Genomic DNA, 17,105 nt, shown 5'->3' on the forward strand with positions numbered 1-17,105 from the left:
ATGTTAATGCCTTATCATACAGTTTAGGACAATAACGGGATAAGTACTTTTACTTTTGATCATTTAAGTACATTTTGCTGCTCTGCTAATACTGTCAATGCCAGTATGTACAGGACTATCATTTTTAGAGTATGTCTATACAGTGGTATTGCTACTTGAGAAGACTGATAGCTCTCAGCCAGGCAGCTGGCCCCATTGAAATTGAAGAAAATAAGCCTGTCATCACTTTTTGTATAAATAAACAAGTTGTAACACGTCAAATTTACAGCTGCTGGTAAGCAGATTTCTTCACGGTCTTCTCTCCTAACTGTTGGTAAGCAAACAAATACGGGTATCCCCAAAATGTCAAACTATTCCTTTAAGTATCTGATTATTACCTTCCTGAATGCAAAAATAAAAACATAGCAATATCACATGTGTTACATGTAGATGTTAGCAATCACAAGTTCAGTAAAAACATAAGGCTCAAGGCTATTAAAATATAAGCTCCCAGTCTCAGCTAAATCTTATGTTTTATTATGAAGAAAATAACCTTAATCCCTCCACAATAAATTTAATACAAAGGCTTTATTCAGCAATTCCATCCTCTGACCAAAGTGCCTCGAGCTGACTCAGATCAACATATTTGTTCAGGATCTTCTGCCTTGGTTTGCCCCATTCTGCACAACCACAGCACACTCACCTGTCCAGTGTGCTCCAGGAGGGGTTCAGGGTTTGGGTCATACCTGATGGGGGCAGGGACTGTGGAGCTGTATAGCGTCCATCACCAACATCACTAACATACTGTCCCCGCTTACCCCCTGACCAGTACTAAACCCTGATCCGCTGAATGCAAACTGATCCGCCGCAGATCACACATGTAGTGTTCCATAAGGGGATTTCCCGATATCCAGGCCAGCAGTGCCTTGTAACACTCGACTGTAAGGCAAAAAGAAGATGATCGCTACATCATGTCCAGACTGTGTGTAACATCCCTGTCCCGCTCAGCGAGCTCCTGGTTAATCAAAGGTTAGAGGACGATGATCTCGTCGGCCGGGATTCTGATCTCGCCTTGATGTAAAGAGATCCACAGAGGACTTCCAGTCTTCCACCAGCTGGACTTGCTCATTCGGAGCACTGACGAGCAGGAGGCTCTTAAATTTTCTGACCTTGTGTCTCCAGCACACAACACTAGTTTCCATATGACTGTGTATGTGTGAGAGAGTTTGTGAATGTGTCAGAGGCTGGCAGGCCTCCCAGTATCCCTCCTCGAGAGTTTGCGTATAAGGATGTGACCTACTGGGCAAAGAAGACAGCAGCTCTGGTCCATGTCAACCTGAATATTTCCCCCTTCCAGAGCCCCAACGATCTCTATCAATGAGGTCCCTTCTCTCTCTCTCTCACTCCACAGGAAACGGGAGATTAGAAGGAGGGAGATATGGGACATCATACACATTAGGAGGGAGGAGAGACTGAGGGAGGGCACTGGGACATGCCTGGACATGACATACACATACACATTCACACACTGGAGTGGTAGAACCACAAAGGTTTAGCTGGAACCCCACCTTTCTTTGCAGCAATGTATTCGTGTCAGCAGTCAAAAGATGTTCAATTGAGCGTGTGAAGTTCAGTTCAAACACCTATCATTGCGAGCAGTGTGACTGAGATAAATTATTATGTATGAGCCGATCTGTTCAAATTACTGGTTACATGAAAAATGACTCAACGAGATTTTCCTCTGTTGTCCTGCAGATCAACAAACATCAGGGTGTCCTCCCCCGCAGTTGCCGTACAAGCCAGAAGCAGCAAATCACACTGACATACACTTTGTTTGTAGACTAAAGATTTATCCTGTATTCATGCACTCTTCTGAGGAGGTACCTCAGTTAACCTCCAACAATTCATGTACACACACACACACAAACTGCCCTTCAATCCCATTAATTCTCTCCTAAACATCAAACGCACTAATTCTGTTTATCACCCACATACACATACAAGGCTAGTAAACCTCGGCATGATAAAGTTAAGACATTAAGACGCTCTTTTGAAGACAGTGGCTCAAGGTTTTAGTCTTGGCTCCGTGTTCAAACATTTACATTCAATTTAGCGCTGCGTGAGGAGCCGCTTTGATGTGGTCCACATGCTGTGTGAGGCACATAGATAGTCTGTATGAGTAATTGTATTATTTTGTCTGCCTCAAACCATGTGGTCTTGTGTGTGCCACCTGGACTGACACTGATACAATGTGTGTGTGCGAGAGCCTTCATGTGTCACAGACATTGTTCAAAGCGTCACATCTGTGGCATAAAGAGACTACAGAGGGCTAACAGGACCTTTGTGTAAAACTCAGTCAACACAGACATCAAGAGCAAAAAAGTTTTGTAAAACAACAATAGTATAGTTTGGGTGTATTCATTTTTCCTCAACCTGCCTTGTGTATCATTCTCTAGATAGTTCATTTCAATTTTTCTCTGTTTCTAGTCTTGTGATAAAATGAGTCTGTCTTCTATTAAGGATCTCTTAAAATATTCCAGATGTCTTGTGGATTAGCTTATACACACAAGTTTAAAGAAAGTCCACTTCTAACACCTTCAAACCGCTGTTATCACCTCCCTCCTCCACCTCTCCTGTACCTGATGATCTGTTTGGGTATAGATGAACGCCGCCGGGTCAGTATTTTTGGGATGCAGGACCGCCTTCGGACGGTTGACGCCCTCCTGGGGCCCCTCTGGCCCTTTGGAGGAACTGTGTTGACCCGCTCAAAGCGCACCCTTTTCTCACTTAAAACACAGAGCAGCATGTAGAGAAGAGGACAGGGAGGCAACGGGGGAAAAGCGGATGGTAAATAAGGCAAAGGGAGGACAAGAGAGAAGAAGAAAAAAAAAGAAAAACAGAAGAAAGAGAAAAAGTAAGATTAGTTTGTGTTAATCAGTAAGGAGGCTGCAGCTTTAATTAGTTTTGCTCAAGAGTTATTAGCAGAGAAAAGTTATTAGAATTAGAGAGCATAAGGCATGCTGAAGATAATTAACAGCTAGAAAAAAATCAGCAGAGGAAAGAAGAGAAAGAAGAACCTCTTATGAATCCATCTCTATTTGTGTGTGTCTAACCTTTTGATGGACTGTGTGAAGGAGGGCAATCTCTCCAGAGGAGGTCTGAGGTAGTTGTTGGAAGTTTCCAAGGCAGCGATGCAGGTCTGAGGGTTTTCCCCTGGCATGCTGACACTGCGCAGGCGCTTTACTGGCTGTAACACACACACACACACACACAAACAGATGATGCCTTAGTATGTGAATGTGAAACAAACAAGTACAAGCTCTGTAAAAGTCTAACACACTTTAGTTACAGTTCTAGTAGTTCCTCAACTCGTCTAAACTGCTGTGACTACAGTTTTACTATTCTGACTTGTATCTGACTCTTGTGTTTCTACCTGTGTGAGTGCGGGCGCGTCGTCAGGCGTCAGCTGGATGGTTGGGATGTCCAGCTTGAGCCATGGAGGCTTTTTCCTCTGCAGGCTGCTGTTCCTGCTGCCCGGCTCATCCATGCTTACTAGCTCTCCCTACGCCTGCCAGCTGGAGGACACAACCAAAGGAAATGGGTTTGTGGGACAGCGCACGCAGTCAAAATACAGTATGTTCACAAACACATGTCGTCAAAAGCCCAAAAGCAAAACACACCAGTTCTGTTGAGTAATTACAGACACTGGACAGAGTGTGCACAAAATCACCAGTAATCCATGTCTCTGCATGGTCTGGGCTCAGACAGATACAGCGTGGAGGCAAATGCCTGGAACAGCTTCATCCTAATTACTAGTCTGCCAGCCGCCCTCAGCATCTTCTCCAAAAAAGTGTGACACCATAGACGCTAAGCTTGTCTTTCTTTAATATATTTTTCAATCAATAGTGACAGGAAAACACGCAGCAAAGGGCCACAGGTCAGAGTCGAACCCATGGCCACTGCATCAAGGACTCAACCTTGGTACATAGGGCACAAGCGGGAGCAAGTGAGCTATCCAGGCACTTTCTATTGCCTGATTAAACTTAATGGACTAGGTGATATCCAGTTCTTCCATGTTATAGTGTATTTTGCTGAATGGTAAAAGTCTTTTTGTATTCCCCTTTTCTCATCTAATCTCTAATTTTTTATATATTAATATACCAATTGTTGGTCCTAACCCCAATTTAACAAGTTTCATTGTTTGTTACTGTTGTTTAAATGCAATGTTTGTTGTGTTTTTATTGTGAGTTTAATTCTCAATGAATCTCATACCTGTCTACCAGGTGGCCACTAGATTATATAAAATATCTTTATGTACACCTGAATAGTAAAACTAATAGTTGATGCTCTGACATGTCAACAGGAATGAAGCAGTGATCTTACTAGCTGTTACAAATCAGAAGAGGACTGAGCCAAATGGGCTTTGCCCCAATAAAAAGAACATGTCTTTATATTTTAACGTGGTGTCATCACAAAAATGTCTTTTTTGAAAGAGCTGATAATTTCACAATGTGTAAATTTAACAATGACAAATGGTCTGCTCTGATTACTGCAGAATAATCTCACAGATAATCTCATTCCCACTGATGTCAAGTTGTTAGACCTTTTCCTGTGAGAGCCCACGTTAAAACTTCGCTGCTCCAGGTGAGGCTCGAATGCACAAACCTCGGCATCACTCCTGGCAGGTTACTGTCTTATAAGTACCGCGCGCTGACCGATTGCGCCACTGGAGCCTGTGCAGGGCAGACAATATAGTAGTGTTTTGGGAGGCCAGTAGTGCAGCCATGCTTCACCACCACAAGATGGCGCTCGGCTTCTCATGGGTAAGGCTCCCCTCCTATCCTCAGACAGGCACATGTGCCCTCAGTGAATGGGGACAGGCAGAACAGAAAGGGATGCTATTACTTGCTGTTGAGTGTGTTTTTCATAAAAGGATCAGTGGTCTGCGTGTAGCGGGCCACCTAGCAGACACAGTCAGACAGAGAGAGCTTGATAGATCGAACTGAGCTACACAAACAGAGGGAAAGCCACAGAACAGTATGCCAAAGCCTCCACTTATCCTGTTGTTGCTGGTTAATGGGTTTATGGGTTAAGTAAGGCATTTGGAAAGTGAAAGGGGTTTTCCTGCTTAACTCTTTCAGTGGAAGTCAATGAGACATCTCTCCGTCTCTATGAAAGCCAGTGAGGCAGTTTTTGTAGTGGTGGTACGAAGTGTCGACACAAACAATGATCGCTTCCTTTCCCGTTGACTTGTGCGTTTTAAAGGTGCTGAGCTCGTCAGGTGAAGCACCGACTCAGAACCTTTCTGCTGCTTACTGTGTCACCGGTGCCACGCAGTAACAAAAGCACTTCATCATGACTGAATAGCTCTTCACTTAATAGCATAAAGCGCTGAGGCTTTGGAATTCACCACCACAAATTCACCCCCGGCCACCAACACAGAGCCCACATTGAATTTTTCAGGCCAATAACAATACAAGGATCGACACAAGGTTGCACAACGAAGTGAAAGTCTGCCGTCCCTTCACGCTACACACATACAACTTGAAAAAAAGAATTAAAAACCTGATAACAAAATATACTATACCAATACTTTTTTTAAAAACATCAACACATATGAACTTGGCAGTGCTCTACAATGGACAGCATTTGTAATGGAGACAGTATTTCTAAATTACCTCTATATATTTGTTTCTCTGTACTGCTGTTTACCATTAATAACCAGTCAACAATAGGCTAATATTGACTGATAATCAATCTACCTCAGTCAGTTTAGGCTCCAGGACAAATAATGAACATAGTTAATTCAGCATATTCTATCTCTTGGACTCAAAATGGAAGAAACTTAAGGTAGTTTTATAGCAGGTCTGTTTCTCTCTATCTGCCTACACACTTGGTCTCTTACAAATTCATTCACCCCGTTCACTTTTACTAAAATGATATTTAATGTGAAAACATGTCTCTTGGGCCAAGGGGAAGTCATTGAGCAGGAGTGGAATGGCTATTACTGGATAATAGGACATCTGCATCTGGTCTGAGATGCATTGAGCGACCACCAACGAGGAGCTCCTGTAGATCTCAGCTGTGAATCATGCTTTGATTCACTGCTGTGAGTGAAATTACAGCCTCTCCTCTTTTGCCATAAAGCCATCAGCTGAACAATAATTTCCTCCATCGTACGTGGTGCTGGAGCCGACATTTAAACCTTTGGCCAGTCTGATGAGCTGAAAGACATTCAACACCGGCAGCTGGAGGACTTCTCGATTCCAAACGTCGACCCACACACTTGCACTACGTCCTTAAGGGAAAGATCTCACTTTGGATACTCTTACTTGTCAAATACAATCAGTTTGGATGCTTATTTTGCACTAAATGGTATCATTTTCTTTTCCAGTGTACCTGCTCTCAGGCAAATTTAAATAGTGAGCTCCTACATGTCCCAGGTGGCTCTGCAGCAATGCCTACAGAACGGGTGTGAACTTGTGACTCTCAGTCTTAGTAAAAGGTGGGTGTTAGGACATATAAAAAGTGATATTGCTCAGCTATGGAAGGGAGTAATAGAGCATCGAGAGCACGATCTGGGCACGTGTTTCCATTTAGTTTAACAAAACTGTCAAACACATCACAGCTTGTTCCATCACATACTGATCTACTGAGGTTACTGGAGGTGTGGATGTTTGTATTTCTCTCTTCTACAGTGTCTAACACTGTAGGATTCCTTAACATCAGTGCAATACTGGACCAAAGTGTTTTGAGCTTTCTGCCTTTCATCAGTTTCTACATATAACAGGTGTAATTCCTCAATATAGGGAGTTAAAAGGTGTTTAAATCATAGTCAAGTTAACCTCAATACTAAACTTTATGTGTAGCATAAACTTTAGCCAAATCAAAAACCTCAAGATATCAAAAAAGACAAATCAGCAACACAAAGATCAAACTAATTTTCACCAGGACGGTCTCAGTTTTAGCAACGCTAGCGATATTAGCTGGTCTATCAACCGCTTTGGAAACGTATTGTTTGTTGTTGATTACTCTTGCGCCACCATATCAGTTACAAATTTGTCTTGAAACTACTTGACAACTATTAGATGGGTTGCCATGAAATTTAGTATAGAATTGTAATAACTTTGGTGGTCGCCAACACTTTGGGTTGCCAAGCATCTGTATTTTATGACCCAGGAATGAGACTCAACAATCAAACGATCTTTCTCCAGAATAACTGACCCCACCTTTAACTCTTCCTCTAGCATCCTCATTATAGCCAACATTTTGTGTTGTCCTCTACTTCAGTTTGTTCGGACTTTGTGTATTGTAATAATTATCCAAATTTGACATGCTAAGACACTAAACTAAAATGGTGAGCATGGTAAATATTATACTTGCTTAAGATCAGCTTTTACAAAAGTAGACAGAGTGGCTTTAAACTCTGAGCCCTGATTAAACAAACACCTTGTGAAGAGACGCAGAATTGCATTACACTGATACACTGTTGATCCACGGTCTTTATTTTACACATGTAGACTGACCTTTAAAGGCAGCTAACACAAAGTTGACTTTAATTCCTTTTGCCTCTCTGCTGGCCATGTCAGTGTTTTGGTCTCTCTGTGGTCACATGTGGAAGCCTGCGCGTTCCCTTACGGTCACAGAGGATAAACACACCCCTGCAAATAGAAACCTCCACCAGAACAATCCATAACCACATCCTTTGCTTATTCTGCGGTGGTGATCCAGTGTGTGTTTGTCTGCATGCTGACAGGAGCACAGACACACTCGGATGTACTTAGACAAACTATGAATATGCACAAAGTATACATATTCACATCAATAGAGTGTATAAACTCACTTGACAGCCCTTGCTTCAGTCTCACACGTCAGGTTTTTGTAGTTCTCCATACGGCTAAAGAAGAGATGCCGTCTGGTCCGAAATCAATCTCCTCTTTTTGTCATCTTGTCTCAGACATCCGCCATTTGTTACTCCGTGATCATGATCTCTCTCTTTTTTTCTCTAGTTAGGTTTTCACGACAGGCAGATTAGGGGCTGTAATCCCTGCGCTTTACACCACATGACATCGCCCTGCTGTCATGCCACAGAGGCTCATACTGACCCCCGATTGGACGAAGATATTGCTGGTGTCATCAGCACCCAGCAGGAAGTGGTTTCTCTGATACCAAGGTATTCATTCTCAGAGCGGAAGTGAGTGTAACTGTGATCACAAAATTATCTCATTGGGAGTCGACTACCCAGCTTTAACATCTAAGAAATGTATTTTTTACTCGGGTTGGGATTTATCAGTCTAGTTGTCATGCACATGTTTAAAGCTCACAGCTTGAGTACTTCCTCCCCTTATCCTCTCAGAGTTATATCAGGAGGAGGCAGCAAACATGTAAGATTCAGTCAGCTTAAAGGTCCAAAACAAATCCTCATTTTATTTGCAAGTCAATTTCTCAACTGACCAAGCGGACAAGATTTCGATCTAGATTATCCATCTATATCTGTTTCATTCACACCACCAATAATGTCATGTGAAAACTGTTTTTGAGAAGTATTACAGGAAATGTGGACGTTTTGTGCCCTATAGGGGACTGCAGCAGAACAGCGCTGTAATTGGTTGCTTTTAGGGTGACATTTCCTGACGTGCTGAGACACAAAAAAAGCATCCCCTCTGCACCCAAGCAAGACTTGTCCTGCTTCTTGATTCTGGGTCTTTGAGGCGGAGGCACCCAGTCACTGTGGCATGGAAACTCATTGTGATTGCATGTCATTAAGCTTTAATATTCAATGGACCTTTATGTTAAGCAGTCCAAAACCTAATCTCTGCTCTCTCTGTCCTTTTATTCTCTAAACCTCTCTCGTGTACTGCCAGAATAATGACTGACAAATCAAAGTTTTTTAATTTTTTCATGGTAGTATGGTAGTAGGTAGTATAAATATTTTGGTTGCAAGCTAGCTGCTAGCTATATTATTTTGTAGTGCATAAATAAATCAAACCATTTCAGTGTAACGGCACACCAGAAAGTGGCACGGTGAAATGAAACAGTGCATCTTTGCATATTATTTGCTTTTGGTGACGTTGTGAAAACTCACAGGACTAGTTGGTGAACAACTGTAGCTGGTGAGCTAACTTCTAACAGTGCTAGTCAGTCACAAAAGCTCTATGAGCTTCTGTTGTGGTTTTTGCTGTGGTTTGGTATTTCCAAACGGGGCCTTTCAGATTTCTGCAAATCACTTTCTCTGCAGCCAAGTAAACTTTCTGCATTACCAAACGGTTGTTGTTGAATTACTTGCTTGTTTCAGCTTTACGTACATTGAATTTTCAAGCAACAACAGCTGTTCATTATTGAAAAGCCTATCTTGGCCCCACACTGTAAAACCTGATTGACTTAGTTTAACTCAAATAGTTTGAGGAAACTGATTGCCTTAAACCGTTTAAATGTATTACTTACCCTAAGTAATACTAACTAAGCTAACCCTAACCCTATCTTTAACCCAAAAATGTAAGCATAAAAAAATATTTGAACTGAGTAACTCAAGTATTTATTGTTAAGGCTACTTGGTAAATTGTACCAATTTTATACAGTTAATTGAACTTAAAACTAGTAAGTATGTTACACTCATATGCACTTAAATTAAATTTGCTCAGTATTCTTCCAAGCAAATCATTACATTACCATAACAGCTGATAAAAAAACAATTTATAATTAATTGATTATCAAAATGGTAGCCAATTAATTTGGGGGCTTTGGGCCTTACCTTTTTGTAAGGATATAAAGTGAACTTTAAAAAAATGGGTCAATGGAATACTTTAAACAAATTGAAAAGCCTTTAAAACAGTCAGTCATTACTTAATTAATTTTGGAGTTGGGTTTACTTCATGAGAATGAGTGATTTCTTTGGACCTTTTTTGGAGGATTAAGTTTATTTTAGCTTACTTCTTATATTAGGATATGTTGTTAGGATTTACAGTGTATATGAGCCAGAGAAAGTCAAAATAACCTTGTTCACTTTGGCTGCTTTTGTGCAGACTCTACGTAAGCCAGATACTTGCTGCTGTAAAACTGACAATTACCAGTGCACGTCCAAGTTAATTGGTTGGGGACTCAGCGGCAGATTAATGCTCAAACAGTCCAGGTAGGTTTGAACTTTATTACTGCCAGTGTTCTGCTCTAATAGGCACTACAACCTGCCCAACAGCACCACTGGGTCCATTTTAACTTTCTGTTTAATATGCAGTTTTTCATGATGGTGCTTTTAGAAGTTGTGGTCATGGGATCTGACTGAATCCTTTAAACACACATGCATAAGTTACCCAAAGTGATGTCTTCAAAACGTATTTTGTTAGAAATATGTTTTCCAATTATCAACGCCAAAGCCAAATTTCTTGTTTGTTTAAAGTGAGATTATGTAACTTTTTAAAGAAAAAAATTGAATTCATGAACAATTAAGCACACCGTTAATCAAGTCAATACATTCGGGAATTATGCGTTTACAGCCTTACTTGGTCCTGTATGACCAGTAGCTCACAGAGGCTAATGTTAGCAAATTTTAGCAAACTTTAGCTGGATATTGCTATTTACAGACCTTTACACTTCAGAATGTGTACATATTTAACAAACAAGATACAATGCATTTAATGAGCTTTACATTTTAGACACAATTTCTTAAGTTTGTACAGAGGCAGGCTAGCTTTTCTCCGTTGCTTTAATGCTATGCTAAGGTAATCGGCTGCTAGTTGTAGCTTCATATTAAGAACAGACGTAAGAGTGGTATCAATCCTCTCATCTAACTCTCAGCAAGAAGGGTATTTTCCTAAATGTCAGACTATTGCTTTCTTTAAATCTGTAATTTTAAGATATTTCAACTTCCAATACGCAGAAAAAATACGCATAAAGAAATACATCTAAAGCTTCTGATTTGCAGGAACATTATATGTCATCATCTGTCATACAAATATTTTTTCTCATGGAAATCCTCTACATGCTTCTAAAAAAAATGTACATCTCCATTTTTTCTCCATCATCCTGTTTGCTCTGATGCAACAAAGCATGAGTAGGACACAGATTAACTGTGAGTTATGGCGTGTGCTTTCACCCTCAACCCCCCACCACAGGACCATGTATGCTCTGGGCTCTCCTCTGTGCCAGATGTTACAGTCATAACACAGTGGGTCATTTCCTTTCTGTTTGCGTCCTGCTGGAGTATGTGTGTGTGTGTGTGTGTGTGTGTGTGTGTGTGTATAATCTGCTGCTACCTATACAAACAAATAATAAATGATTAAACATCTGCCACGGAACACGGAAACACGAAAATCATCATCTAAGAGAGCAAAACAATAAATGATAAATGGCATCCGCAGAGCATCCAAATTCTACTTTGATATGTTGACTTCCTGCGGTTTTCATGACTAAACATTATCACCCTTTTACATAATCAACTGTTTCCTGTAATCTTTCAAACATCATCTACAGAGAAAAGTCAAACTCACTAATCTTCCTATATCTGCAGTCATATGCAGACATATTCAATCAGGCATTTGATGTTCAATTCTATTTGCCAGGACCCATACCCGGAAATTGAGAATGGGATTTGGGAATTGTAAGACTGAGCAAAATAACAAGTGACCACTGACTACACGATACAACACTAATTCAAAAAGCCAACACCAATCTAAAGAGCTTGGTTAGTCTCCATAATTTACTGAAAGACTCACACTTGGGGTCACAATGAGTTAAAGCCATCTCTCTAAATGCTGCTTTGACTGTCTTGTGGCGTTTGTCTTTCATCTTGTTACCACAGATTATGCGAGAGTGAGCAATTCATCAGTCGATCAGCCACTGTGCTGCTTAACCCGACGCACATCAGTGCACAGGGGTGCTGACAGAAGTCCCTACCCACTTAGACGCATACAAAACCACACACACAGGAAGCAGCTACTGAAACCTACTGTATAAGTAGCATTTTTATACGTGCATACCGTCAAATGGGACGCCTCGGTATGTTGATTGAGGGATTTATAGCTTCATATAAGCCAGTATCTTTGTCACGGCTTGTGTTTCTTGGAATTAAGTCCATATTTCCCCAGAAAAGTCTCGTACCTCCTTGCACAAAAAGGCCTTTGAAGCATTGTATCCCCTACCCACTTCCTGGTGGCGCTTGGTTTTCTCATTCACTTTACTGAAGAGGATGAACACTTTCAAAGTGTTTTTTCCATCTGCCTTTCAATCCTTGTAACATCTGCCATTGTGAGAAACTCTCAAAAGCTTTGAATCCATTTCAGTAGAAAACAGTGCCCTCACCCCGTTCTCTTCTGTGCCATAACAGTCCAGCAAATTCAAATACAACCTGGTCTTTTCACTGGCGGTATCATTTGTTTACAGTGAATATGAATGTGATGGTTTTATTGATGTTTAAATGCTAAATGTAAGCTGCAAGCCAATTGGAATAGCATGCTATTATAGTTGGTCAGAGTGTGGTACATAGGTTCACCTTGAGGGCACTTGTGCAATCATGGCAACTACTCTGCAACATTATGCAATGATCAGTAATTGTGCAAGTTGTGGTTGCTAACTTGTTGTGGTTTCCCTACCAAAGTACTAGAATTAGAATAATAAATCAGCATAAATTAGCTCTGCAACCTGTGTCCAACCTGCCTCACTGTGTGGCTCCACTGCAGGTAGGAAATACCTCACATTCCTGTTAAGAGCCCAAGTGCCTTGCATCCTCACCTCACTGCCTACTGTAGCATGATAGACATCAGAACCACGATTGTGGAGGTCAGGCTGGTTGTAATAGAGTATATCATCATTCACTCTGTAAGATTAACTCATAATGAAAATAATCATTTGTATGCTTTTTAAAATTTGGGCGAGCTGAATCCAAAGCTCATATGCCTAAAACATAAGTATTAATGCTGTGTCCTTAATAAATAAGGGCACAGCATAAAAAAGCTGCTTAAGAGATATACAGTAGCACAGACAATCAGAGCAGGTCAGAGGTCATCCCTACATGCCATGTCTGCCTCTAGGCCCAATCATTTCACTACTCTACCACTCAGCCGTCTGAGCAGGAGAGATTTAATTGGCAACGTGAAACAAGGGCAAAAGCAGAGAAAGTTATAATCCACAGCCAAAACTTCCTCCACTGCTGCTTTTTCATAATCAGAAAGTCTCAGATCTTTCTCACAGTGAGAAATGACTCCCGTGGAAGTCATTAGGAGATGATTAAAGGATTGGCCTGGGCTACTGCTATTAAGTGTTTCCTACCATAGATTGACATGTGGCTTTGTATCTCAAATTATTCAAACCCCCGACCCGCTGCACGTCACTTCACACCCACACATTTCTTACAAAGCGGTCTGCACAGGAAGAGAAGTAACGCAAAAAAGTAGCATGATCTTTTCAGGTTTTGCTATCAAATAAAACCTCAAGGCGACTGTTGCTGACACCTGTAACGGTCCTAACACATCAAATGTTGACAGTCAGCACTGGTGAATATAGATATTCAAAACTTCTGTATGCTTTCGTTAGGGCTGGAAATGTTCTACCACAGTGTTAACATGAGCTGTGGCCTCCTGCTTCCTTCTGCAGATGACCTGGTATGTATCAAGGCAGAGAGAAGAGCAAAATATAACAACAGATGGAGAGAGATGAAAAAAGCAGAGACTTTATATTGGGAGTAGATGAAAGGAGCAAAGGGATAGAAAGGGAGGAGTAAAAAAAAAACAAAAAAAAAAACAAGCTGCACCAACTCAAAGAGCAAAAAAAAAACCCAACAGGAAATCCATTGCAGCGAGAGAATAAACAGCCTGACACTGCGTGGAGGGAAGATGGATGTGGAAGAGACACATTTACTTTAAAAAAAAAAACAGTTGCCTACCTCGTGCATGCATGTCTAAACAACATGTGACACCCATTTGCATAGTTTCACTGTGTGGGCTTGCAGCATGGTTAAAAAGTGCAGGACTATGTGTGCATAAGTGTGCATACGCATGCATGTTTGTGCTTGTTAATTCATACCGAACATCTGCATTCGTTTACCTGAGCCGTAAGAGGAGGTTTAGTTTTGGTGAAGCTGCAGAGACAACATGTAACCCTCCCTTCGGTGTGTGGCGAAAGCGGCTCGGACATATCTTCAGATACTTTTCTCGGCAACTACAAAATGCTCTGCAGATTGTTAAACAGCAGCTTTAAACCTGCGCTAACTGGCTGTTGTGGCCACATAGGGACAGTGGAAACAAGCTGTATACATGTTCACCTTTCAATTTGATGTGCTAAACTTGTTTGCAAACAGTTTACAGACTCGGGTGCTGTTTGTGTCCCGATGAATGTAACTCCAAAAGGGAAATATCTGTCTCTTTAGCTGCTCAGTGCTCTGCTATGTTCACCGGATAGTTGCTAACTTTGTCTGCTTGCTGTTTGCTGCAGGACAGGTAGGGCACAGTGGGCTTTTAGGCTGTTTTTTTATTGTAAACAACTGCCTGATGTGTCTGAAAACAACAGTGATAAGAGCAGTGAGACTGAACTAACTACCAAAACAATGAACCGAAAGATGCTAAAACGGGTCGGGTCATAATTTCCTGTGGGTTTGAGCGACCACTTTCACATTACACTCAGTCGTCTGATCCATTGTTAATACAATATTACTGATTATAGCAGCTTTAAGTTCTCTGAAAAAATGAAAAAAGTAAGAAACAAAAATAATAAAGCTTAGGCTAAAATCATTTCACATTCATTTATTACCTCTCAGAAAGAAGAAATCACTGGCAGCTGTGGGACAATACAGCAGAAATGACTAACGGAAAAACTCCCTAAAGAAAAAGCCAGCATTGCCATTCATCACTCCAACTGTTCCAACACCCCGTGGCACATTCAACTGCCAAAAATGCCACTGGAGAGAGTATAATGGTTTCTCAGCTCCTGCGCCGGGTAAGGGACTTGTAAGGACCGAGCAGAGTTTTTCTCAGCAGAGAGGATGTCTGGTTCCCGTCTGCCAGTCGAGTCTCTTATAAAGTAGTACCTGGTGACAGAAGCCGCTAGAGACTGCAGGATGAAGATGAGAGAAGGTGAGGGAATCAAAGAGAGAGAGGCAGAGGAACAGCGATCAAAAGGTAATAGAGATATAAAATGTGGCATCTGACATACATGCAGCATTATCTGTATGAAAATGATTTAGAAACCAATAATACAGTCCTACAATCCCTTCTGTATTTCAGTATATGTGCTCCAAATTAGCTGCAGTGTGAGAACAGTTAGCTTAACGTAAAAAACGCTTTCTAACTTTGCTTATTAAATAAGAGCCTTTGAACTAGCACAAATAGACCCTTTTTCACAGCAGCCATTTTTGACATGAAATAGTAGGGTAAACACAGGTGTCACTAATTATACTAATTTATGCTCTGTTCCATTTTAGTGTAGCAGAGCCTTTCCAGTGAGCCAACATGCACAACAGCAGCACCCTGACTCTGTTTGACCTGAATGGAATAAAACCTGAATTGGTATCACTGCTAACAACTGTGTTTACCCTACTATTTCATGTAAAAATGGCTGCTGTGAGAAAGGTCTATTGCAGCCGCAAATTGTTCCATTCGGGCCAAAAACAGCAAAGACTTTCCAAGCAACCAGGTTCATTCTAAATTGCTAACACTGATTACCTCCAATTAACTGCCTGAAGGTGTGTTAGCTCCATTTTCTCACAAACTGTTTTTTTACGTTGCTATTTCATATGCTTCATATCCTTTGTCTCTCTCACTCTTTTTTGTTTCTGTGTACACATGTTGCTCAATCAAAACAAGACTGGCCTCCTGAAGAATGACAGATACAACTCCATCAATGACAGTGACACAAAAGAGGAAAAGCAAGTTCATACCTGCGTGCTATTCTTACTACTGATTAAAATAATTATCTCTTTTCTCCTGTCCTTTTTTTTTTAACTGGGTGTTGTGAAAAGGGAAAATATTTCCTTTTTGTTACATGTTTTCTTTGTGTTCTGGGAATATTTTGCTGCCACAGTTTCACTCTGTATTTAGTTATCTCCTCTCAACATTATCTTCTTATGCAGTAGAGTAATTGAGGCCAAAGTGTCCTCAAGTCCCCAGTGCCCTGAGGAGATTTACCAGGTGTTATAGATTATATTAGAGGTGCAAACAGAAGTTTAATGGACCTCACAGGGTACGTATAAGGTAGACTTCTACCCCTGGGATGAAGCACTGATGCAAGAGATGCACGAGACACACCAGTGCTCTAAAATGAAAAGTACTTCGTAGAAGTACTACGTTGAAGTCCATGTACAATCTTCTAGCAGCAGTTCTGCCAAGAACTACAAACTGACTTCCAAACATCCACAAAGAACACTGAAAAGGCAGAACTCCAAAACACTTTTGTAACAAAACAGGGAAAACTCAACTTATAATTATGGCTTATATAATGGAGGTCAAGTCTTTTTAAAGTCTTTATGAGTACTACCAATGTTTTTACTGAAGTCTAACATGACTAAATCAAAAGTGAACAGTATAGCAACAATGTCATGTTTTTTGACTACAGGCATTATCGCCCTCAAACTACCACTTTTTGGCCAAAATGCAGAAAAGATAACAGCAGGGGAGTTGATTGACCACATGTTGACCACATCTGTATAATAAGGAACACTGCAGCCCATGAGTCATAGGGAAACACCCTGATTTCAAAAAACACTCACACTTATTTATCCAAGGAAAGTTGCCAGAGCAAAGTCTCCCTCCACAACCCTGTCTTCTAGAAATCACATGAGAAATGTAATGCCACCCACGTTACATTCCTCATCAACATAATGCCAAATGTTCACTGAAAATGTATTTTGAATCCGTTTTCCCTTCAAAATCTGTTATTGCAATACGAAGTGTCCTTGTGGAAACTAAAGCATGATTAAGGTTTTTGTGGTTGGCAGCACTTTGTTCAAGTTTGGCAACGATCGTGGTCTTAGTTAAATATTGAAAATATCATAAATGACTTGAAGCATGAGACAGGAAGCGTTTATTTTATCGATAGTTTACCCCAAACGACAATCTTTCTCTAACAATAAAACAGCAATAAACCTTGTCTATAATCTAGCATTTGGGCATATTTCAACACATTGTTATGGTTTTATGACCCCA

At 40.9% G+C, this 17,105-nt stretch overlaps 1 protein-coding gene across 2 annotated transcripts in view; it reads right to left on the reverse strand.

Moving 5' to 3' along the window:
* rhbdf1b (rhomboid 5 homolog 1b (Drosophila)) overlaps nucleotides 1–17,105 on the reverse strand; it is a gene marked incomplete at its 3' end in the record, with an annotated part of 34,889 nt that overhangs the window by 10,389 nt on the left and 7,395 nt on the right. Inside the window, 2 exon segments of one of the 2 annotated variants that reach the window (XM_035659353.1) lie at nucleotides 3,093–3,226; nucleotides 3,413–3,554. In XM_035659353.1, the coding sequence (XP_035515246.1) occupies nucleotides 3,093–3,226; nucleotides 3,413–3,526 (248 nt within the window). 2 annotated transcript variants of the gene reach the window in all.

This window comes from Morone saxatilis, unplaced genomic scaffold (genome assembly GCF_004916995.1).
Source record: "Morone saxatilis isolate NCDOM2014 unplaced genomic scaffold, NCSU_SB_2.0 Contig1, whole genome shotgun sequence".
In the NCBI taxonomy this organism is placed as follows: Eukaryota; Metazoa; Chordata; class Actinopteri; family Moronidae; genus Morone; species Morone saxatilis.